Consider the following 25,040-nt stretch of genomic DNA (forward strand, 5'->3'; position numbering starts at 1 on the left):
AATTGGTGATTGAGGGTTATGTATGGGTGGCACGGTAGCACAGTGGTTAGCACAGTCGCTTCGCAGTGCCAGGGACCCGGGTTCAATTCCCGGTTTGGGTCACACTGTCTGTGCGGAGTCTGCACGTTCTCCCCGTGTCTGCGTGGGTTTCCTCTGGGTGCTCCGGTTTCCTCCCACAAGTCCGAAAGACCTGCTTATTGGGTGGATTGAACATTCTGAATTCTCCCTCGGTGTACCTGAACAGGTGACGTAATATGGCAACTAGGAGATTTTCGCAGTAACTTCATTGCAGTGTTAATGTAAGCCTACTTTGTGACACTAATAAAGATTATTATTATTATGTTGACCAGCAGATTGGGAGAACTCCCCTCTACTGCTTGAATCGTGCCATGGGATCCTGTACATACTCAAAGAAAGCATTCTCATCCTAGCTGCCTAAATGCCTTTTTATGTATATTGCATTTTGAGGACGTGTATTTTAATTTCATGTGTAGGAATAAAGTACTTATCACATTAACTACAGAAAATGCTGGAAATACTCAGCAGGTCTGGCGGCACCTGTGGAGAGTGAGAAGCAGAATTAATGTTTTGGGTCGTTGACCTTTCATCAGAACTGAAGAAAAAGATGCCTGATGGCACAGTGAATTAGATGTGGACATAAATTATGATTATGAACTAAAGAAATTTTAAACGAAATCTGAGTCATTTGCAATCGTGATTTATGAAATGTTAATTTCTTTGACCGAACCATAGAACAAATGTATTCAATCTTGATTCAATAGGGAAATGGGTGGAAACTTTGACTTAAAAGCTGGTTTGAGATTAAAATGGTCTGAATAACCCTGCTTGAAGACTAATATGTCTGGATGGACTTCATTTATTGTTTTTGCTTACTTATTAAAATAGGAAATGTTCAGGGCATAGTTTGGAGTACAGTCAAACTATTTTTTTAAAGCAACATTAATTTGGATTTGTTTATTGTCATGTGTACCGAGGTACAATGAAAAGTATTTTTCTGCGTGGAGCTCAACCCGATCATTTGTACATTAGAGACCTTGTGAGCTTGGATCTTCCTCTCCGTTTGGATCCTTGACAACTTCATAGATAGGGATTGCGGAGGTGCGTTTTAGCGGGTGCACTGTGGAAATAACAGGGATTGTGAATTGAGACAAACTAAGTGTCAAACTGGAACCACAAAGCCTCACTGCTCTGTATCCCAAGCTGAGAGTGTAGTTTTCTGGCCATGCAATTCTAGATTACCTCTTGGGTTTATAAAACTAGATGAATAACTGATTAGGAATGGGACCCTTGGGAATGGGGATAACTGTATGGAACATGGTGTTTTTTCAGCTCCATAGCTAGAAACTGCAACCAGTTGGGGATGTCTGGCCTAAAGTTGTATAGTTGAATGAATATATTCATTCTGGGATTTTATTTTACTTACCGTTTTTGGGAGGGAACTGAAGTGTTTCCTGGATGATGCTACATGAACCATTGAATCCCAGCAGTTGAATGGTTGGATGGATACTTCAATAGAACGTGAAGCACAAAGAGTTGGGCTTTTCCTGGGAGGAGAAATTGAAGACTTATCCGTTTGGAGTATTTCTAGCTCCTTTCACATCCTCCTACTTTGCATGAGTGTCAGCATCTGTCCTTTTGCAGATGTGCTTTTCTCAGTTGCGTGACACAGAGAACCAGAATGCAAATTGTGGCACTGACTGCAGACACTTTATTGAACTTTAAAAAAATATAAATTTAGAGTACCCAATTCATTTCTTTTCCAATTAAGGGGCAATTTAGTGTGGCCAATCCACCTACCCTGCACATCTTTGGGTTGTGGGTGTGAAACCCATGAAGACAATGGGAGAATGTGCAAACTCCACACGGACAGTGACCTGGGGCCGGGATCGAACCTGGGACCTTGGCACCGTGAGGCAGCAGTGCTAACCACTGTGACATCGTGCTGCCCTCACTTTAATGAACTTATAGCAGATTTATAGCCTGTATTTTCGTAGGTCACTGATGCTGTTAATTTTCTGAATTTTGGTTCATTCTACTCCGGGATGTAGCTGTTGGAGGGAGAGCATGTGCATGCTGTTGGCTACATTCCTCTAGTTTATCTTAGTGGCCCGAGTGTAAGCTTGAGACGAGGCTTGGTTCATGTAGTTTGAGGCCTGAAGACATGCTAGATATTATGGAGGAACATATCCTAAAAAAAGTGGTTACATTTATATTTAAATGTGCACACAGAACTGTGAAACAAACTTTCATCATTCCTCTCGGGACATTTGATTAAGAAATCCTACTTTTATGCTGCTTTGACGAAATGTAAATTATTTAACCAAAAAATAACTTGTTCTCTGTTTTATTGTGCAAGCTGGTGAGATGCCAGTGTTTTTTTTATTAGTGACCAGATCATTGTTTTAATGCAAATAATATGCAACTGCTGTTGTGTTAGTTTCAGTTGCCGCCTGTGCTTTTTTAAAGAACCATTTAAAAAGTAACTTTTGGGAAACCGCATTGAACAAAAAGGTTGGTTCAAAAACTGCCTGTTCCTCTCCCATCAATAATTTATTTTTCAACCTTCTTGAGGCACATATTAGACCTGGCTGAAGGCTGGTGGATCTCATACTCCTGTGCCTTGACCACTCCATCCCTTTTCTACATGCCAAATGTCTTTCCTTCTTCACTGTTGAGGACATAAGTAATATCCAAGATATAACTGGGATGCAAAAGGAAAAAGGGAGGGAGGCAATTAGACACCAGCGAAAGGGTGCTGAGAAAATTATTAGAACTAAAGGCCAAGTCCCCAGGTGCTGATGGACTTCACCCTAGGGTCTTAAAAGAAGTAGCTGCTGAGGTGGTAGGTGCATTCGATTTAATTTTCCAAAATTCCCTAGATTCTAGAAAGATGCCATCAGATTGGAAACTAGTGAATGTAAGTAACTCCTCTATTCAACAAACAAGGGAGACCAAAAACAGGTACCTGCAGGCCAATTAGCTTAACATCTGCCTTATGGAAACTGCTAGAATCCATTATTAAAGAGGAATTATTATAGCAGGGCACTCAGAAAATCTCAGTGGAATAGGCGGAGTCAACATGGTGTTGTGAAAGGGTACTCGTGTTTGACTAACTTTTGAGAGCTCTTTGGAAAATAACCAAGCAATATGGATAAAGGGGAACATGTGGATTTGGTGTACTAAGATTTTCAAGAGACAGAGACAAAGTGTGACATCAAAGGGTACTACATAAAATAAGAGCTCACAGTACAAGAAGTAGCATGGATAGAAGATTGATTAACTAACAGGAAACGTAGTAAGGATAAATGGGTAATTTTCAGGTTGTTAAGATGTAGGGCGTGGAGTGCCACAGGGATTAGTGCTGGGGTCTCCAGTATTTACAATCTATGTTCATGACTTGGATAAAAGGACCAGTTGTACTATTGCTAAATTCGTTGAGATACATTTGTAGATAGGGGAGTAATTTGTGGAGAGGACATAAGGGACGGAACTCCTCCAAGCCCCTGCTGGCGAGATGGTGGGCATGGGGTAGGATATGGCAGGATGCCCAGAAATTGGTTTCAAGCCAGCATAAATTTACAGTGGGAACTTCTGGTGCCCGCCATGGCGGGTCAGAAAGCCTGCCAGAGGCCAGCGTGAACTTCATTTGCATCCCATTTGGCCCAATGTAGCCCTGCCAGCTTTCCGCAAGCGCAACCCAGTGACTCCTACTCCCTTGTCCTTTTTCCGTGGCCCTGCAATTCTTTTCCATTAAGGTGCTTATTCAGTTTCCGTTTGTCAGCTGTGTTTAAATCTGTCTCCACCACACTCTTGGGCAGTGCATTCCAGATCAAAAACTCTTCCTGCACAAAAGAAGTTCCTCATGCTGCTGTTGCTTCTTTTGCCAGTTACCTTGAATTGGTATCCTCTGGTTCTTGACCCTCTGCCAATGGAAACTGTTTCTCTCTATCTACTCTGTCTAGACCGCCTCATGATTTTGAACATATCTATCAAATCTGCTCTTAATTTCTTCTCTAAGGAGAAAAACCAAATTTCTCAAATCTATCCATGTAACTGAAGTCTCTCATCCCTCAACCATGAAATGAAAATGAAATGAAAATCGCTTATTGTCACAAGTAGGCTTCAAATGAAGTTACTGTGAAAAGCCCCTAGTCGCCACATTCCGGCGCCCGTTCGGGGAGGCTGATACGGGAATCAAACTGTGCTGCTGGCCTGCCTTGGTCCGCTTTCAAAGCCAGCAATTTAGCCCTGTGCTAAACAGCCCCTCACCACACTGTAGGAAAGATGTGATTGCACTAGAAAGGGTGCAGAGGAGATTCACCAGCATGTTGCCTGGGCTAGAATCTTTCAGCTATGAAGAGAGGCTGGTTAGATGGAGTTGTTCTCCTTAGATCAGAGAAGGCTGAAGGGGGGGGAACCTGGTTGAGATGTACAAAATTATGAGGGACATAGAATAGATAGGAGGAACCTTGTCCCCTTAGTGGAGGAGTCAATAGCCAGGGGGTGTAGATTTAAGGTAATGGGCAGGAGATTTAGAGGGGATATGAGGAAAAACATTTTCACCCAGTGGGTGGGAATCTAGAACTCTCAAAGGGTAGTAGAGGCAGGAACCCTCAACAGTTAGATGAACCATAGCATACACGACTCTGGACCAAGTGCTGGAAAATGGGATTAGAATAGATGGGTGCTTAATGGCCAGCACAGACACGATGACCGAATAGTCTCTTTCTGTGCACTGACTCTTTTCTGCACTCTCTCTGAAGCCTTCCTAATGTGTGGTGCCCAGAATTGGGCACAATACTCCAGTTGAGGTGCAGCCTGTCTTTAATACAGCTTCATCATCATTTCTACATTCCTATTAATATAACCCACTCTCTCAACTTGCCAACTTCAACAATGTGCGTACATATACTCTGAGCTCTCTCTGTTCCTCCACCTCCTTTAGAATTGTACTCTTTTGATTATATTGACTCATCTCGCTCTTCCGATCGCAATCTATCACTGTGTATTAAATTTAGTTTCCACATCTTAGGCCCTTCCACCAGCTAATTTCCCCATGAAGTCTATCATTATCCTAGAGTAATAGAATGGTTAGAGCACAGGAGGAGGCCTACCCTCATCACAGTTCGCTCTACTTCCACTTTTTGTGTCATTTGCAAATTTTGACATTGTGTCCTGTACACCCAAGATCAAGAAAAGCAGTGGTCCTAGTATCGACCCTTGGAAAACCTCACTATATACCTTTCTGCAAACCAAAAATAACCATCTTGACTATTCTCTTTTAGCTGTAGCTCGGCTTACTTCATATCCATATTGTGACTTCTCTTTCATTGCATGAGCTTCAACCTTGCTGAAAAGTCTGTTATGCAGACCTTTATCAAATACCCTTTGGAACTCCACATATATCACACAAAGTGCATTACCCTCATCAATCCTCTGATACCTCATCAAAAAAACTCAATCAAGTTACTTAAATACGATTTGCCTTTAACAAATCTATGCTGGCTTTCCTTGATCAATCCACACTTGTCTAAGCGATTGTTAACTCTGTGCCGGATTATCAATTACAAAAGCTTTCTCACCACCAATGTTAAACTGACTGGCTTGTCATTGCTGAGTTTATCCTTGCACCATTTCTTGAACCTCTGGCATCACCCATAATCTAGGGAGAATTATGGCCAGTATCTCCAGAATTTCCACCCTTCCTTCAACATCCTTGAATGTATCCTATCTCGTCCTGGGACCTTAATTTTAAGTCCATCCGGTCTTTCTAGTATCTCCACTTTATTAATTTCCAGCACATCCAGTTTCTCAACTTAGTCCTCTTTCACTATGGCTTTGGCAACATCATCATCGTTGATAAATAATGCAAAATATTTATTTAGTACCTTCGCCATGTCCTTCCTTTTTATTAGAAATATAGAACCAAAGAAAACAGGAGCAGGAGTAAGCCATTCGGTCCATCGAGCCTGCTCCACAATTCAATGAGATCATGGTTGATCTTCTATCCCAATGCCATACATACCATTTTGTTCCCTAATAGGCCCCACCCCTCCTCTAACTACCTTTTTACTATTTATATTCCCAAAAGAGATTGTGGATTCTCTTCTACATTAGCTGCTAATCTCTTCTCATACTCTCTTTTTGTGGGGGTGAGACCCACGCAGACACGGAGAAGGTGCAAACTCCACACAGACAGTGACCTGGGGCCGGGATCGAACCTGGGACCGTGGCGCCATGAGGCAGCAATGCTAACCATTGCACCATCATGCTGCCCCTTCACATGAGCATCATTAAGCGATACTTTACACCAAGCCATATAAGGCGATATTAGGGCAGGTGACCAAAATCTTGGATAAAGAGGTAGGTTTTAAGGAGTATCTTAAAAGAGAGTTGGAGAAGTTGGAAATAATTGTAGAGCTTAAGGCTTGGCAGCTGACGGCACGGCTGCCAATGGTAGTCCGATTGAAATTTGGCCTATTTAAGAGGCCGAAATTGAAGGAGAACAGGAACCTTAGAGGATTGTAGGTCTGGTAGAGATTAGAGATAAGTGGCGAAGGTTTTGAAGGGATTTGAAAACCAGGATAATAATTTTAAAATTAAGGCATGTTTAACTTGGAGCAATGTTGATCAGCGAACCCAGAGGTGATGGTCAAACAGGAGTTGGTGCGAGTTAGAACTCGGGGAAACAGTTTTGGATGACCACAAATTTTCAAAGGCTGGAGAATGTGCCAGATTAGTTTGTGAATACATTTAAAATAAAATCTACGATAGTTGAGCAGAGGTATTTACTGTAATATATGCTCCCATCCAACTGCTTCATACAATTTCAGATACAAATTGTTTTAATTTGAATCTTCAGATCAACATTTTGCCATCACCCACATTCTGTTCCAAGCTCAGTTTAGAGTCAGAGTTTTACAGCACAGAAAGAGGCCTGTTGTCCCATCGTGCCTGTGCTGTTCATCGAACACCTATCTTGTAAAAATTAATTGAATTTAAAATTCCACCAGCTGTCATTGTGGGATTTAAATCCATATCCAGAGCATTAGCCTAAGCCTCTAGATTATTAATCCAGTGACATTACCATTACACCACTATCTGTCCTACTTACACATTCAAGTGATTGCAAGTTACATCCCTATTTCTACCTAGTAAATTTAGGCACAATAGTACTGTAGTAATTTACAGCTATTCACGTTTGGCCAAAAAGTCACCTTTTCCTCTAAAAACGTGCAAGTTTTTGGCTTGTAATAGTTCAATCTTTCAATGTTGAGCAGTGACAGATTTACTGCCAGAGTTTTCCAAGCAGTTTCGATCACAAGATCTTTGATCCCATTGGCCGACGAACCTCTGCTGTGGATTTCCGGGGAGCGGGGGGGGGTGCATAGAACAGGAAGCCCCATTGACATCAGCGGGATCCGACGATCCCGCACCAGCCTCTGCTGCTGTGAAACGCGCTGCGCAGGGAGTATGGTAAATCCCCTCCACTATGTTTCAAGTAAGGTGTTAGTTTTAAAGTAGCACAAGGTTTGAAAAGCATAGTGATGTACCGTCAATTACCACGAGACGAGAATGGTGGAACAATCGAGGCTTTATTGAACAAGATATTGTGCCTCCTGTAGCTGGAACCAGAATGGCTGCAGCGCAGGAGAGCACACACTTTTATACACCGCCTGCTGGGAGGAGCCAGCAGGCAGGTATCAGGGATTTACTGTCGTACCTGTAATATACGGGCAGTGCCGTAATACATACAATATACCACTAGTGGTGTTTACCACATTCACCACCTGTTAAAGAAAGAGTCCAGCGGGAGTGACAGAAACATTACAAATTAAGTCTGTCGGAGGTTTTGACCCTCCACCGCGATCGCCTCAGTCCTAGTGGTGATGTAGGCACCGACCTGGTCACCTGCGACTCGGGGAGCGTGTTGTCCTGGTCTTCGTCATCCCTGAGTGGATCCAGTGGGAGGACGGATCCTGCTGGGGTGGGGGCTGCGGTGAGGTTCGCTGGAGGGAGGGTGAGTGATGCAGGGGTGAATGAGGCAACCGGGAGGGGAAGGAGCGGTGTCAGGTCGGGGGTCGTGGGTGGGGACACAGCGGGTGCCAGGTCCCGGAGGATGGTGTCTTGGCGCCCGTCGGGGTGTGCCACATAGGCGTACTGCGGGTTTGCATGTAGGAGGTGGACCTTCTCGACCGGGGGTCCGATTTATGGCTCCGCACATGCTTCCGGAGGAGGACGGGTCCAGAAACTGTCAGCAATGTTGGGAGCGAGACCCCGGAGGTGGACTTCCTTGGGAAGGCAAACACACGTTCATGAGGGGTCTCATTAGTGGCGGTGCAGAGGAGCGACCAGATGGAGTGGACCTCCTGCCAGCGGGAGGCTGGAAGATTTTTAGACCGCAGGGCCAGCAGGATGACCTTCCAGACCATCCCGTTCTCCCTCTCCACCTGCCCTAATATCTCCTTATATGGCTTGGTGTAAAGTATCGCTTAATGATGCTCATGTGAAGGGGCAGCATGATTGTGCAGTAGTTAGCATTGCTGCCTCATGGCGCCACGGTCCCAGGTTCGATCCCGGCCCCAGGTCACTATCTGTGTGGAGTTTGCACCTTCTCCGTGTCTGCCCGTTTCCCCGGGGGTTGTAACTGGTTGTCATGCTCGAAGCGATGCCCCTGCTGAGCAGGAATTGACGGAGCTCTTCGCTCATGAAAGAGGATCCCTGATTACTGTGGATGTAGGTGGGGAAACCGAACAGAGTGAAGATGCTGTGCATCTTTAATTACCGTGGCAGAAGTCATGTCGGGGCATGGGATGGCGAAGGGGAACCGGGAGTACTTATCAATAACGTTGAGGAAGTACACGTTGCGGTCAGTGGAGGGGAGGGACCCTTTGAAGTCCATGCTGAGGTGTTCAAAGGGATGGGAGGCCTTCACCAGGTGTGCTCTATCTGGCCGGTAGAAGTGCGGCTTGCACTCTGCGCAGACTTGGCAGTCTCTGTTGATGGTTCTGACCTCCTCAATGGAGTAGGGCAGGTTGCGGGCCTTGACAAAATGGATGAATCGGGTGACCCCCCGGCTGGCAGAGGTCATAGTGGAGAGCCCGGAATCGGTCTACCTGTGCACTGGCACATGTACCGTGGGATAGGGCATCTGGGGGCTCATTGAGCTTCACGGGCGATACAAGATCTCCTAGTTATAGCTGGAGAGCTCGATCCTCCACCTCAAGATCTTGTTATTTTTGATCTTGCCCCTCTGTGTATTATTAACCATGAAGGCAACCGACCGTTGGTCAGTGAGGAGAGTGAATCTCCTGCTGGCCAGGTAATACCTCCAACGCCGCACAGTTTCCACAATGGCTTGGGCCTCCTTCTCGACAGAGGAGTGCCGAATTTCGGAGGCATGGAGGGTGCGGGAAAAGAAAGCCACAGGCCTGCCCGCCTGGTTGAGGGTGGCGGCCAGAGCCACGTCCGTTGCATCGCTCTCCACTTGGAAGGGGAGGGACTCGACAACCCCGTGCATCGTGGCCATGGAGATGTCCGCCTTGGTGTGGTTGAAGGCCTGGCGGGCCTCAGCCGTCAGGGGAAAAACTGTGGACGTGATGAGTGGGCGGGCCTTGTCTGCATAATTAGGGACCCACTGGGCGTGATATGAGGAAAAACCCCAGGCAACGTTTCAGGGCCTTGGGGCAGTGGGGGAGAGGGAGTTCCAGGAGGGGGCGCATGCGGTCGGGGTCGGGCCCTAGGACTCTATTTTCCACTACATAGCCAAGGATGGCTAAGCGGTTGGTGCGGATCACGCATTTCTCCTTATTGTAGGTGAGGTTAAAGAGTTTGGTGGTATGGAGGAATTTTTGAAGGTTTGCGTCATGATCCTGCTGATCGTGGCCGCAGATGGTGACGTTATCTAGGTACGGTAGGTGGCCCGCAGCCCGTACGGTCAACCATTCGGTCCATCTCTCGCTGGAAGACCGAGACCCCATTGATGACGCCGAAGGGAACCCTAAGGAAGTGATAGAGGTGGCCATCTGCTTCGAACGCACTGTATTGGCAGTCCTCCGGGCGGATGGGGAGCTGGTGGTAGGCGGACTTCAAATCTACTGTGGAAAAGACTCAATACTGCGCAATCTGATTGACCATGTCAGATATGCGTGGGAGGGGGTACGCGTCGAGCTGCGTGTACCGATTGATGGTTTCACTGTAGTCAATGACCATCCTGTGCTTCTCCCCAGTTTTCACTACCACTATTTGATAGGGGCTGTTGCTGGCCTCGATGATCCCCTCCCGCAGAAGCCGTTGGACCTCCGACCTGATGAATGTCCTCTCCTGGGCACTGTACTGTCTGCTCCTAGTGCCGACGGGTTTGCTCTCCGGGGTGAGGTTCACAAACCGGGAAGATGGATCGACCTTCAGAGGCGTGAGGCCGCAGAAGGTGAGGGGGGCAGGGGTCCGCCGAATTTCAAAGTCAGGCTTTGGAGATGGCACTGAAAATCCAGGCCGAGCAACAGGGCAGCGCAGAGGTGGGGGTGGATGTAGAGCCGGAAGTTGCTGAACTCTACGCCCTGGACGGTGAGGGTCGCGATACAGTGCCCCCGGATTTCAACGGAATGGGATCCGGAGGCCAGGGAGATTTTCTGGGTGACGGGGTGTGCCAGGAGGGAGCAGCGCCTTACCGTAGTGGGGTGGATGAAACTCTCTGTGCTCCGGAGTCAAAGAGGCAGGTCGTCTCGTGCCCTTTGATCTTCACCGTCGTCGTAGCGGTCGCGAGGTTGCAGGGCCAAAACTGATCCACGGTGATGGAGGCGAGCTGCGGAAGATGCTGGGAGGTCCTGGGCTGATCAGCGGTGGCGGAGGTAGCAGTAGGCGGCGATCGGCCAGACGAGCAGGGGTCCTGAGGAGTGGTCCAAAATGGCGCCGAAGATGGCGCCGCCCACGGGGCGCACATGGCGGGCATATCAAAGATGGCGAAACCCATGGGCCGCACGTGTCTTGTGGAGCGGAAGATGGCGGCGCCCCTGGGTCGCACGTGGGGATGTAGAAATGCCGGGCCTGGCAAACTGAAACAAAGTGCCCTTTCTTCCCACACCCGAAACAGGTCGTGCTCCGCACCGGGCAGCGCTGCCTGGGGTGTTTACTTTGTCCACAAAAATAACACTTGGGGCCCCCCAGAGTTGGCTGGCTGCCACGCGGCGCAGGCTTGCGGTGAGCTGGAGTCGGCAGCTGGTGGGGCCCACGAGGGTGCCGCGCGGTCAGAGGTGTAGGACTGCAGGTTACGGGAGACCACTTCTAATGAATTAGCAAGCTGCCTAGATCGAGATCGAGCGTACCCCCTTCCAATAGGGGGTACGCCACACTACCAGAAGGATGTGGAGGCTTTAGAGAGGGTGCAGAAGAGATTTACCAGAATGTTGCCTGGTATGGAGGGCATAAGCTATGAGGAGCGATTGAATAAACTCGGTTTGTTCTCACTGGAACGAAGGAGGTTGAGGGGCGACCTGATAGAGGTATACAAAATTATGAGGGGCATAGACAGAGTGGATAGTCAGAGGCTTTTCCCCAGGGTAGAGGGGTCAATTACTAGGGGGCATAGGTTTAAGGTGAGAGGGGCAAAGTTTAGAGTAGATGTACGAGGCAAGTTTTTTACGCAGAGGGTAGTGGGTGCCTGGAACTCACTACCGGAGGAGGTAGTGGAGGCAGGGACGATAGGGACATTTAAGGGGCATCTTGACAAATATATGAATAGGATGGGAATAGAAGGATACGGACCCAGGAAGTGTAGAAGATTGTAGTTTAGTCGGGCAGTATGGTCGGCACGGGCTTGGAGGGCCGAAGGGCCTGTTCCTGTGCTGTACATTTCTTTGTTCTTTGTTCTTAATAGTCGCTGGCAGACGTAAGTAGACTTCATGCACGTGACATAAGCATCTCTAATTAAAAGTTCAGTGTGTTGGACTGCAGAAACTGCCTGGCAGTCACAGTTCCTACCGAGGATCTGTAGGGCCTGTAAGAAATCTTCCAGAGTCTCTCCGGGGAGTTGCTGTATCGTGGCCAGGAGATGCCTGCCGTACATTTGATTCACCGGTTTAACGTAATGTGCCTTCAGGAGCGTCACCGCTTCGGAGTAGGTGGGCGCATCCCGGATGAGGGGAAAAATGTCAGGGCTCACCCGTGAGTAGAGGACTTGGAGCTTCTGCGAGTCCGAGGGTTCTTCGGTGGCTGCTCTGAGGTAGCCTTCGAAACAGGCGAGCCAGTGGTCGAAGGTGGACGTGGTGTTGGCTGCGTGAGGGCTCAGCTGCAGGCGATCAGGATTAATGAGGAAATCCATCTTTTAAAATCTTGTTCAATAAATTGATGTGCCGTCAATCACCACGAGACTAGAATGGTGGAACAATCGAGGCTTTATTGAACACGATGTTGTGCCTCCTGTAGCTGGAACCAGAATGGCTGCAGCGCAGGAGAGCACACACTTTTATACGCCGCCTGCTGGGCAGAGCATCGTACCTGTAATAAAAGGGCAGTGCCGTAATACATACAATATACCACTAGTGGTGTTTACCACACTTTGCTGAAACCAACATGGGGGATTTGCCCTCTGGCAGATTAGAGTAAAAATATCAAGAAATCTTTGGTTTGTGTGGGAGTAGGAGAAAGGATTCTAAAGTGACTTTTCTGATGACTCAAAAGTGGCACATTATTTTGCAGTCTTTTCCTTTTTGCATATAATTGAAGTATATGTGTCATTGCATGTTTAGTAGTTCACACAAGTAACTAGCACAAATTTTCTTTGATTGAAATTAAATTCTCTTCGGTTCTTGGTGAAAAGCAGGATTGCACTTAGCACCAAATTTGAAGTGAGCTGAAGTTCTCGCCTTTTTCTCCTGCTGCCTACGAAAGGACAAAATCCTATCTGGTAACCGAATAAAAATCGGTGGTAATTTCTCTCCATGTTGCAATTTGGTACGTGGAAATGATTTGGCATGGTTTAAATGTTTAGTTGGCTCAATGGGCAACCATTTATTTATAGCTGCTTCAACTGTTCTAAAACATTTTGAATGACACTGCTTTTGCTTTGTGTTGCAATTTGGCACAAATGACAGATCCTTACTGAAATTATTCTCCAATGTTGCAGACTGATCTATTCACAATTGCTCTTTGTGTACATGCTCCTAAAATTGCACAAGCTTGGGCACTAGGAAATATGTATTTAACCACTGAATTGTTCTCAGGAATTTTCTACAAGGGGCCTGCCTGCTTTACTGTAAAGCTGTTGTGGCCCCAGCCAGATGTAATTGTAACAAGAAGGATCTGCATTTATATAGCGCTTTTCAAACCATGAGATGTGTCAAAACACTTTACAGTGAAGTACTTTTAAAGTGTGGACCCTTGTAATATAGGGTGAAATGTTTAGTGTAATTGTGTCCTTACAATTGAACATGAACTTGATACTTTTTTTTACTTACAGGGATCAAGTACTAGAGATGTTTGATCATGCTTATCAAAATTACATGGTAAGTTGCACCAATCCTTACTTATTGAGATTCCTTTTATTTGTATTGCATTTGTATATTTTAGATAGCATATCAAAGTGCTGCATTTAAGGGTACTAGTTATGCTAGCGGTTCCCAACCTTTTCCTTTATGCTGACCATAGATTGTCATCAAAAGCTTTTGCAGACCTCAACATACGCAAGCCGTTTTAAACATATTTTACATAGCCTATGGCTGACGAGAATCAAACTTATATATCAATGGATATTAAAACACTGCTATTTCTAGTATGAAGCATAGTCACAAAAAAATTGCGGATTAAATTACGCATGGATGCTTATGGAGCAAATTACATTGTGAATATATTGTGAATAATAATGTAACATCAATTATGATGCATATGAGGTACTCTTAATTGTATTGTTTTCCAAGGACCACCTGCAGTGCTCGGTCCACGGGCGTCAGGTTGGGAACTGCTGAGTTAGACATTTGCACTGATATCAATGCCGAGTAGTTATCAAGCTAAGGATGAAAGATTTTAGAGTGGGAAAGGCACTGTTGAAACTTAAGCAGCGATTTGAGTGCATATATCTTGCTGCTTCCAACCGTAAAACATTTCAAAACATTCCTCTCTGAAATTACATTATCTAACCAGTAATGCAGTTTCACAGCAGTCTTGTTGCTGCAATTATAGTAGTAAATGTTAATGTTCTGGAATTTGTAAGCTTTAATTTATTAGGAAACGGTTTTAACATAACATAACATAGAACAGTACTAATTAAAGACGAGGAAAAAAGTTACGTATGAAATATGCTTTGTTTAATCATGTCCAGTTTTTTAGTTCAGGATTGATTGTGCATTTTCTATCCAAGCCAAGGTCAGCATACTGATGCACTGAACTGGTTCAGCAAATTTGTGTGGCAGTGGAGTCAGAGACTGATGAGTAAATGTGTCCCCACTGCCTGTATGGAAGGTCATAATTTTATAATTTGTTATTTGTGGTCAATTGCATATTATGATAATGTAGCAATAATAATCTTTATTCGTATCACAAGTAGGCTTACATTAACATTGCAAATGCTGTTCAAAATGTCCAATTGACCTAACCAGCATGTGTTTCGGGACTTGTGGGAGGAAACCGGAGTATCCAATTCATTTTTTCCAATTAAGGGGCAATTTAGCGTGGCCAATCCACCTATCCTGCACATCTTTCGGTTGTGGCAGCAAAACCCAATCAAACACGGGGAGAATGTGCAAACTCCACACGGACAGTAACCACTGCACCACCATGCTGCCTGCATAAACCTTTACTTTATAATTTATTGCATCAGCCTACAGCAAACGATTCAGCGCAGTGAGGTTGTTATGTAACATTAGTTGAGCCCTATTATAATTAGCGTTGCACAATGTGACCTTCAGTGTCACCCACAGGTGCAATGCATGTGTAACGTTGCAATCATTTGCTGTTTTTAATCTGTTATAATCAAATGGCTACTTGATTTCCGTTCGGGTAGAAAATCACTGTATGAAAATTAGCTATTTCTATCTTGCAAAGTAGTGGGGGGGGGGGGGGGGGCCTGCTGTTGATTGAATAGATTGACGTGGATTTGCATCATTGTGGAAACGATTATATTTTGGTGCAATGTTGATTGATGTTATTAGGACTTTTCAGTGGTAGAGATGTCATTTGACCTGAAAATAAGAATTAATGTTATTTTTTCCAAGATGAAAATGTAATATGGAAAAAACATCCCACCCCTATCCATAAAGTAGAAAGCCATTGCTTTATTCAGTTTGATTCTCCTGAAATCATGCCATATATGAAAGTTCAGATAGCACATTCCCTACATCATTGTCGTTATAGTTCTCAGCCATGTTATTTTTTTTATTGCTGTAGTTTTTATTATGTTTTTGGGATGATCATAAAACTTGAACAAGACAAACATGTACTTGCCCTGTTAACAAACAGCCAGAACTCCACCATTAGCTCTGCTTGTTCTGTGATGGATAGGCGACAGGGTGGTCATTTCAATCTTCAGTTCCCATGTTTGACTTTGTTACTGAGCTCACATGGGTCACACCTTGGTAAAGCAGGATATGAGCAACTGGGTGAACAGGTCACAGTTCTATAATAGGAATTTTAAACTATTGTAAAAGGCACCATGTTCTGAATCATTTTTTTTTTTTAAACTCCAAAAGTGCCCAGCTAGCTTATTCAAAAGAAGGAATTTGTTAATATATTTTTGCTTTTACTGTACTTTTAAATATGCGAGTCATACAAATGCAAACATCACTTTTAAATATTTGTCGAGCAAAAATAAAAATGTATTTGGCACTTGACTTGCACAAAGAAAGATGAATTTTAATAAGCAAACAGATACAGGATGCCACCAGCTCTTTTAACACATTTGTAATGCTCACAACGTCCTCTGTTGGTAAAGTACAATTTAAAATATTTTGCTTCAGGTTAAACTTGGTTAAATGTGAGTTTTGGGTAACATTGCATAAAGCTGGCTAATAGAGTATTTGAAAAATGTAATTCCTTTTGAAACAAAGCAGTAGATATATTTAGTGCCAAAGGCATTAACTTATCATAGAGTCATCAAGTTTTACAACACTGAAAGAGGCCCTACAGCCCATCATGTCTGTGCCGGCCATCAAGCACTATCTATTCTAATCCCATTTTCTAGCACTTGGTCCGTAGCCTTGTATGCGCTGGCATTTAAATTACTCATCTAAATGCTTCTTAAATGTTGTGAGGGGTCCTGCCTCTACCGCCCTTTCAGGCAGTGAGTTCCAGATTCCCACCACCTTCTGGATGAAAAATGTTCTTCCTCAAATCCCCTCTAAATCTTCTGCTCCTTACCTTAAATCTATGCCCCCTGGTTATTGACCCCTCTACTAAGGGGAAACTCTATGCCCCCTGATTATTCACTCCTCTACTAAGGGGAAATGTATTGTCTAGCAGAATAAGAACAAAGAACAAAGAAATGTACAGCACAGGAACAGGCCCTTCGGCCCTCCAAGCCCGCGCCGACCATGCTGCCCGACTAAACTACAATCTTCTACACTTCCTGGGTCCGTATCCTTCTATTCCCATCCTATTCATGTATTTGTCAAGATGCCCCTTAAATGTCACTATCTTCCCTGCTTCCACCACCACCTCCGGTAGCGAGTTCCAGGCACCCACTACCCTCTGCGTAAAAAACTTGCCTCGTACATCTACTCTAAACCTTGCCCCTCTCACCTTAAACCTATGCCCCCTAGTAATTGACCCCTCTACCCTGGGGAAAAGCCTCTGACTATCCACTCTGTCTATGCCCCTCATAATTTTGTATACCTCTATCAGGTCTCCCCTCAACCTCCTTCGTTCCAGTGAGAACAAACCGAGTTTATTCAACCGCTCCTCATAGCTAATGCCCTCCATACCAGGCAACATTCTGGTAAATCTCTTCTGCACCCTCTCTAAAGCCTCCACATCCTTCTGGTAGTGTGGCGACCAGAATTGAACACTATACTCCAAGTGTGGCCTAACTAAGGTTCTATACAGCTGCAACATGACTTGCCAATTCTTATGCTCAATGCCCCGGCCAATGAAGGCAAGCATGCCGTATGCCTTCTTGACTACCTTCTCCACCTGTGTTGCCCCTGTTGTCCCAGTACCTGTGGACCTGTACTCCTAGATCTCTTTGACTTTCAATACTCTTGAGGGTTCTACCATTCACTGTATATTCCCTACCTGCGTTAGTCCTTCCAAAATGCATTTGTCCGGTTATAGTTAACTGATAATTCTGATTGTCAGCAAGATGTGCCAGTGCTAAATTTTGTTTACTTTCTGGCAGCTCTCTTGTGCTGGGAATCCAGTGTGTACAAATTCTATGCAAAGTACCAACTAAACGTTCAACGTGGGGAGGTACAAGACAATTTACACGTACGGCAACGTTCCAGGATTTAGATGTTTCAGGCGGGATAGAGGGGGATGTAAAAGGGGAGGCGGAGTTGCGCTACTTGTTCAGGAGAGTATCACAGCTATACAGCGAGAGGACACCTCAGAGGGCAGTGAGGCTATATGGGTAGAGATCAGGAATAAGAAGGGTGCAGTCACAATGTTGGGGGTATACTACAGGCCTCCCAACAGCCAGCGGGAGATAGAGGAGCAGATAGGTAGACAGATTTTGGAAAAGAGTAAAAACAACAGGGTTGTGGTGATGGGAGACTTCAACTTCCCCAATATTGACTGGGACTCACTTAGTGCCAGGGGCTTAGACGGGGCAGAGTTTGTAAGGAGCATCCAGGAGGGCTTCTTAAAACAATATGTAAACAGTCCAACTAGGGAAGGGGCGGTACTGGACCTGGTATTGGGGAATGAGCCCGGCCAGGTGGTAGATGTTTCAGTAGGGGAGCATTTCGGTAACAGTGACCACAATTCAGTAAGTTTTAAAGTACTGGTGGACAAGGATAAGAGTGGTCCGAGGATGAATGTGCTAAATTGGGGGAAGGCTAATTATAACAATATTAGGCGGGAACTGAAGAACATAGATTGGGGGCGGATGTTTGAGGGCAAATCAACATCTGACATGTGGGAGGCTTTCAAGTGTCAGTTGAAAGGAATACAGGACAGGCATGTTCCTGTGAGGAAGAAAGATAAATACGGCAATTTTCGGGAACCTTGGATGACGAGTGATATTGTAGGCCTCGTCAAAAAGAAAAAGGAGGCATTTGTCAGGGCTAAAAGGCTGGGAACAGACGAAGCCTGTGTGGCATATAAGGAAAGTAGGAAGGAACTTAAGCAAGGAGTCAGGAGGGCTAGAAGGGGTCATGAAAAGGCATTGGCAAATAGGGTTAAGGAAAATCCCAAGGCTTTTTACACTTACATAAAAAGTAAGAGGGTAGCCAGGGAAAGGGTTGGCCCACTGAAGGATAGGCAAGGGAATCTATGTGTGGAGCCAGAGGAAATGGGCGAGGTACTAAATGAATACTTTGCATCAGTATTCACCAAAGAGAAGGAATTGGTAGATGTTGAGTCTGGAGAAGGGGGTGTAGATAGCCTGGGTCACATTGTGATCCAAAAAGACGAGGTGTTGGGTGTCTTAAAAAATATTAAGGTAGATAAGTCCCCAGGGCCGGATGGGATCTACCCCAGAATACTGAAGGAGGCTGGAGAGGAAATTGCTGAGGCCTTGACAGAAATCTTTGGATCCTCGCTGTCTTCAGGGGATGTCCCGGAGGACTGGAGAATAGCCAATGTTGTTCCTCTGTTTAAGAAGGGTGGCAGGGATAATCCCGGGAACTACAGGCCGGTGAGCCTTACTTCAGTGGTAGGGAAATTACTGGAGAGAATTCTTCGAGACAGGATCTACTCCCATTTGGAAGCAAATGGACGTATTAGTGAGAGGCAGCACGGTTTTGTGAAGGGGAGGTCGTGTCTCACTAACTTGATAGAGTTTTTCGAGGAGGTCACTAAGATGATTGATGCAGGTAGGGCAGTAGATGTTGTCTATATGGACTTCAGTAAGGCCTTTGACAAGGTCCCTCATGGTAGACTAGTACAAAAGGTGAAGTCACACGGGATCAGGGGTGAACTGGCAAGGTGGATACAGAACTGGCTAGGCCATAGAAGGCAGAGGGTAGCAATGGAGGGATGCTTTTCTAATTGGAGGGCTGTGACCAGTGGTGTTCCACAGGGATCAGTGCTGGGACCTTTGCTCTTTGTAGTATATATAAATGATTTGGAGGAAAATGTAACTGGTCTGATTAGTAAGTTTGCAGACGACACAAAGGTTGGTGGAATTGCGGATAGCGATGAGGACTGTCTGAGGATACAGCAGGATTTAGATTGTCTGGAGACTTGGGCGGAGAGATGGCAGATGGAGTTTAACCTGGACAAATGTGAGGTAATGCATTTTGGAAGGGCTAATGCAGGTAGGGAATATACAGTGAATGGTAGAACCCTCAAGAGTATTGAAAGTCAAAGAGATCTAGGAGTACAGGTCCACAGATCACTGAAAGGGGCTACACAGGTGGAGAAGGTAGTCAAGAAGGCATACGGCATGCTTGCCTTCATTGGCCGGGGCATTGAGTATAAGAATTGGCAAGTCATGTTGCAGCTGTATAGAACCTTAGTTAGGCCACACTTGGAGTATAGTGTTCAATTCTGGTCGCCACACTACCAGAAGGATGTGGAGGCTTTAGAGAGGGTGCAGAAGAGATTTACCAGAATGTTGCCTGGTATGGAGGGCATAAGCTATGAGGAGCGATTGAATAAACTCGGTTTGTTCTCACTGGAACGAAGGAGGTTGAGGGGCGACCTGATAGAGGTATACAAAATTATGAGGGGCATAGACAGAGTGGATAGTCAGAGGCTTTTCCCCAGGGTAGAGGGGTCAATTACTAGGGGGCATAGGTTTAAGGTGAGAGGGGCAAAGTTTAGAGTAGATGTACGAGGCAAGTTTTTTACGCAGAGGGTAGTGGGTGCCTGGAACTCACTACCGGAGGAGGTAGTGGAGGCAGGGACGATAGCTACATTTAAGGGGCATCTTGACAAATATATGAATAGGATGGGAATAGAAGGATACGGACCCAGGAAGTGTAGAAGATTGTAGTTTAGTCGGGCAGTATGGTCGGCACGGGCTTGGAGGGCCGAAGGGCCTGTTCCTGTGCTGTACATTTCTTTGTTCTTTGTTCTTTGTTCAGGTCATTAAATATTCTAGTGATGCAACGGATGAAAACCAGGATCCAGAGCAAATACTGCTCCAGTTTGCATTAACTCTAATGTATAATGCTGCTGCGAAAGGTTGCAATGTAAACCGAGATAATGAAGAGTTCATTTCTTTAAACTGCTTGCTTTTAAAATATAAGCAAGAGGGATTCGTAAGGGTCCTTCCTGTTTATACCCTTATTTCCCCTTCTTTTATTTTGCCATTACATTTTTGATCCATGGATGAGTAATGGACAGGTCTGCTTAAGGCAAGCAGCCTGTATCTTTAATTAAAGCAATAGTATGAAGGTTACGGGGTGGGGGGAAACATTTTGCCAGTCTGTGCTGGTTTAACCAAGAACTGCAGGCTTGTCGGCACCAGTGAGAGAGATGGGGTTGGGATTCGGATTGATTGATTGACTGGTGGCCAATGAATTGGCCCAAAAGCCTGTGCCCTTCCCGGTAACAGGTGGTGATTGTGTCCTATCCCACTGGAATGCTTTTAAGAGTCCCAAGGTTTCAGTTTTGATCCTGGCAACAAGGAGACGAGGCTCTGCTAACTCTCTCCGGAAAGGCTAATGTGAACCGACTAAATTTCTCTGCAGGGGGCCTGCTGTGAGTGGTATCTGTCTCGAGATCTGTGAGTGCTGTGTTTCTGGAGCTACAGAGCTCTGAATACAAGCCGCAAGCTGAGAGCAGGGTTTGAAGAGAAGTAAGGTACCTCCAAAAAAGCTGTGAGTACTGCATTTCTAATCTACGGAGAAGCTGAATGAATGAATCTACAGAGAAGTCCATTCCAGGATACAAACCTGAAAGCTTGCTGTGAAGAAAGATGTGCTGAATAAACATCATAGAATCACTGCAGTGCAGATGGAGGCCATTTGACCCATCAAGTGGGCACCCACCCTCCAAAAGAGCACCTTACTCAGGCCCACGCCCCCACCCTATCCCCGCAGCCCCACCTAAACCTTTGGACACTGAAGGGCAATTTACGCCAATCCACTGAACCACATTCTTTGGACTGGGGGAGGAAACCAAGCAGACATGGGAAGAATGTGCAAACTCCACACACACAGTGAACCAAGGCCGGAATTCAACCAGGGTCCTGGTGCTGTGAGGCAATAGTGCTAACCACTCTGCCACATGCCGCCTTCATCTGAAACAAAGACTCTTTTTCCTTTCACTTATGATTTTTACCGCTTTCCTCCTGTGTGTGTGTGCGCGCGTGTGCGTGTGTGTGTGTATATATATATATATATATATATATATATAGAGAGAGAGAGAGAGAGTGGGGCAAGTTAAAATGGGTACTAGTCAGTAGTTAACCAGTTGTATTTGCTGCATATTTCATTATAGCACCCCTCTGTGTTTGTTGCGTGTGTATATAGAGGGTGGGGCAAATGAAAATGGGTATTAGTCAGTAGTTAGCCAGTTGTATTTGCTGCATATTTCATTATAGTTCATGTTATAAATAAAAAGTAATTGTATTTCCGTTTACAAACCTGGTGACTGTAATTATTGGGCAGCCCAGGGCCAAAGACATTGGATATTTCTGTATGAATTATTGGTTTAATTCACTTGTGTTGTGACTCCGGGGCACGTGGAGGCTGGAATTGACTGTGCACTAGCCCAGGGTGTCATAACAGGTAGGGAAGCATGTGAACATTGCAACTAATCAAAATGTACCCTTTACAAAATGAGTGCGATTAACTACTCATGTACAGAAATGATAATGTCTGGCAATGTTGATATGTCATTGGAACCTGTGTGACAGTCTGTCCTACACTTCCAGGTGAATGAGTGAGATCTCTTTTGAGTTGCAAAATAGTATGTCTGTGTTAGAAGATTGGAGTTGAATCAACATTTTGTTGCATTGTTATTTGACGAGGCAGTTGTCGCATTAGAATTCGTGGGGATAAATGATTATCCTTCCTTCCTTTTTGGAAACCAAAACTTAAAAAAATTAATTTAAGGGATGTGGATGTCGCTGGCTAAGCCAGCATTCATTGCCCATCCCTAATTTCCCTTGAGGCTGCTGCAGTCCCTGTGATGTAGCTATACCCACAGTGGTATTAGGGAGGGAGTTCCAGGATTTTGATCCAGCAACAATGAAGGATCGGTGACATATTTCAAAGGCGAATGGCAAGGGGCTTGTTGGGCAACTTCCAGGTGGTGGTGTTTCTATGCTACCTTCGCATTTCTAGATGGTGATGGTAATGGGTTTGGTAAGTGCTAAGGAGCCTTGGTGAGTTGCTGCAGTGCATATTGTTAATCGTACACACTGCTGCTACTGTGCAACAGTGCCAGAGGGAGTGGATATTTGTCGAAGAAATGCTAATGAAACAGAAGGCTGCTTTGTTCTGGATGGTGTTGAGCTGCTTGAGCGTTGTTGGAGCTGCACTCATCCAGCCCAGGGGAGAGTATTCCATCACACTCCTCACTTGTGTCATGTAGATTATGGACTGACTTTGGAGAGTCAGAAGGTGAAATGAAATGAAAATCGCTTATTGTCACAAGTAGGCTTCAAATGAAGTTACTGTGAAAAGCCCCTAGTCGCCACATTCCGGCGCCTGTTCGGGGAGGCTGTTACAGGAATCGAACCGTGCTGCTGGCCTGCCTTCAAAGCCAGCGATTTAGAGTTAATCGGCTCAGGATTCCTAGCCTCTGACCTGCTCTTGTATGGCGAGCCCAGTTCAATTTCTGGCCAACGGTAAAGTCCAGGATTCACTGATCTATTTGTTTGTTATCTGCAGCACAGAAGGAGACCATTCAGCCCATCGTGCCTGCACCGGCTCCCAAAAGAGCAACCTAACTAGTCCCATTCCCCAGCCCCATCTCCATATCCCTCTAAATTCAGCACTTTCAAATATATATACAGCTCTCTTTTCTTTTCTCCAATGTTCTATTTCCCTTACAGGCCGTATTTCCCCTCTGCACACCGTCACGCTATCCCTCTTGATTAACCCCCTGCTACTTTATTTCACCTATCATTCCCTCACACCACTCTCTGTTTCCACTTTCTCTCATTAACCCCTCCCAAGTCTACCTCCCATCCCCATAACCTTTCCCCATTACCCCTCCCTTTTCATCCCTTCCCATTCTCCTCTCCACTACCATTCCCTCTCACCTCCTCATAATTAGAACTGTTCATTCCCCCCTCAGCTTCCAATTACTGCTCCCCATTCCCTGTCTGGATTATCCCCTCCCTATTTCCTTGCAAATTACCCTTCCCATTTCTCTTCCCCCAATTATCCCTCCCCATTGCCCCCTCCAAAAATTTCTATCCCAAATTCCCCTCCTCTCCCAATGCACATACCCCTGTCCGATTTACCCTTCCCCATAACCCCTCCCAGTTACCCTTCTGTACTCCCTTTCCCCACTCCCTCTTCCAATTCCCTCTCCCCATTCTTCTTCCCAATTACTTTTCACCATAACCCCTTCCTCATTCCCTTTCCCAATCCTCCTCTGCATTCTTCTTCTCAATTACCATTCCCTATTCCTCTCCCCAGTTACCCTTCCAATTCTCTTTCCCCATTTCTCTTCCCCAATCCTCTTCCCCATTACCCCTTCCCAATTTCCCCATCCCATTCAACGTTCCGCTTTACCTCCTCCCAATTACCCCCTTCCATTTGTCCCTCTCCCAATTCTCCTTCCACTTTACTCCTTCAAGGGGCAATGGTTAGATTCTCTCATGTCGGAGATGGCCATTGCCTGCACATGTGGGGCGTAAATGTCACTTACCACTTGTCAGCCTAAGCTTGGATATTGTCCAGGTCTTGTTGCATTTAAAAAATATATTTTTATTAAGGCATTTGTATGTACATTAAACACAAACCAACACAAGAGTAAGAACAAACAGAAACCTCATAACAAATAAATAACTACCCACACGCCCCAACCTCCCTGCCGTTCCCCCTCCACCCAACCTGCCTTCACCATTTTAACCCCTTTAACCCACCCCCTCCTGACACCTCAATTTTCCTTGAAGAAGTTGATGAACGGCTTCCATCTCTGGGCAAACCCATCAACCGACCCTCTTAAGGCGAACTTGATTTTCTCCAGTCTAGGAACTCTGTCAGGTCGCTCACCCACACCCCCACTACCCACTTCCTAACTATGGCTACATTCGCTGCCAAGTAATAGTTCATTATATTTGGCAAGGCCAGGCCCTGCCCTCTTCGGCCCTGTTCCAACTGCACCTTCTTTACCCGTGGGTATTTCCCCGCCCACACAAACCCCGAGACCAAAGTATTAACTTCCCTGGAAAATGATTTTGGGGTGAAGATCAGGAGGCTCTGAAAAACAAATAAGAGCCTCCAAGTGTGGTCTCACCAAAGCCCTGTACAATTGTAGCAAGTCTTCTTTATTCTTGTACTCCAATCCCTTTATTGTAAAGGCCAATATGGCAGTTGGCTTCCTAATTGCCTACTGTACCTTCGTGCTAACTTTGCGTTCCTTGTACGAGTACAACTAAGTCCCTCTGGACATCAACATTAATGAGTTATACACCTTTTAAAAAATATTTTGCTTTTCTATTCTGATTACCAAAGTGAATAACCTCACACTTCCCCACATTATCTGACACCTTGTTGCCTAGTCACTTAACCTCTGCATCTATTTTGGGGCCTCTTTTTTGTCCTCTTCAAAGCTTGCATTCTCATTGAGCTTTCTATAGTCAATCAACTTTGACATGTCACTCTGTCTCTTCATCTAAGTTATTAATCGAGATTGGAAATAGCTGAGACACGAAAAGTGATTGTGAGACATTGCACAAGTTACAGCTTGCCAACTTGCAAATGTCCCATTTATCCATACTTTTTGCTTCCTGTCCATTAACCAAC

The 25,040-nt window shown here is 45.4% G+C and overlaps 1 protein-coding gene across 1 annotated transcript in view; it reads left to right on the plus strand.

The window, feature by feature from the left end:
• edem3 (ER degradation enhancer, mannosidase alpha-like 3) overlaps window positions 1-25,040 on the plus strand; it is a 118,223-nt gene that overhangs the window by 23,187 nt on the left and 69,996 nt on the right. Inside the window, exon 2 of the mRNA XM_072511271.1 lies at window positions 13,478-13,523. Coding sequence (XP_072367372.1) covers window positions 13,478-13,523 — 46 coding nt within the window. The remainder of the gene's footprint in view (window positions 1-13,477; window positions 13,524-25,040) is intronic.

Source organism: Scyliorhinus torazame, chromosome 7 (genome assembly GCF_047496885.1).
Source record: "Scyliorhinus torazame isolate Kashiwa2021f chromosome 7, sScyTor2.1, whole genome shotgun sequence".
NCBI classification, from domain to species: Eukaryota; Metazoa; Chordata; class Chondrichthyes; order Carcharhiniformes; family Scyliorhinidae; genus Scyliorhinus; species Scyliorhinus torazame.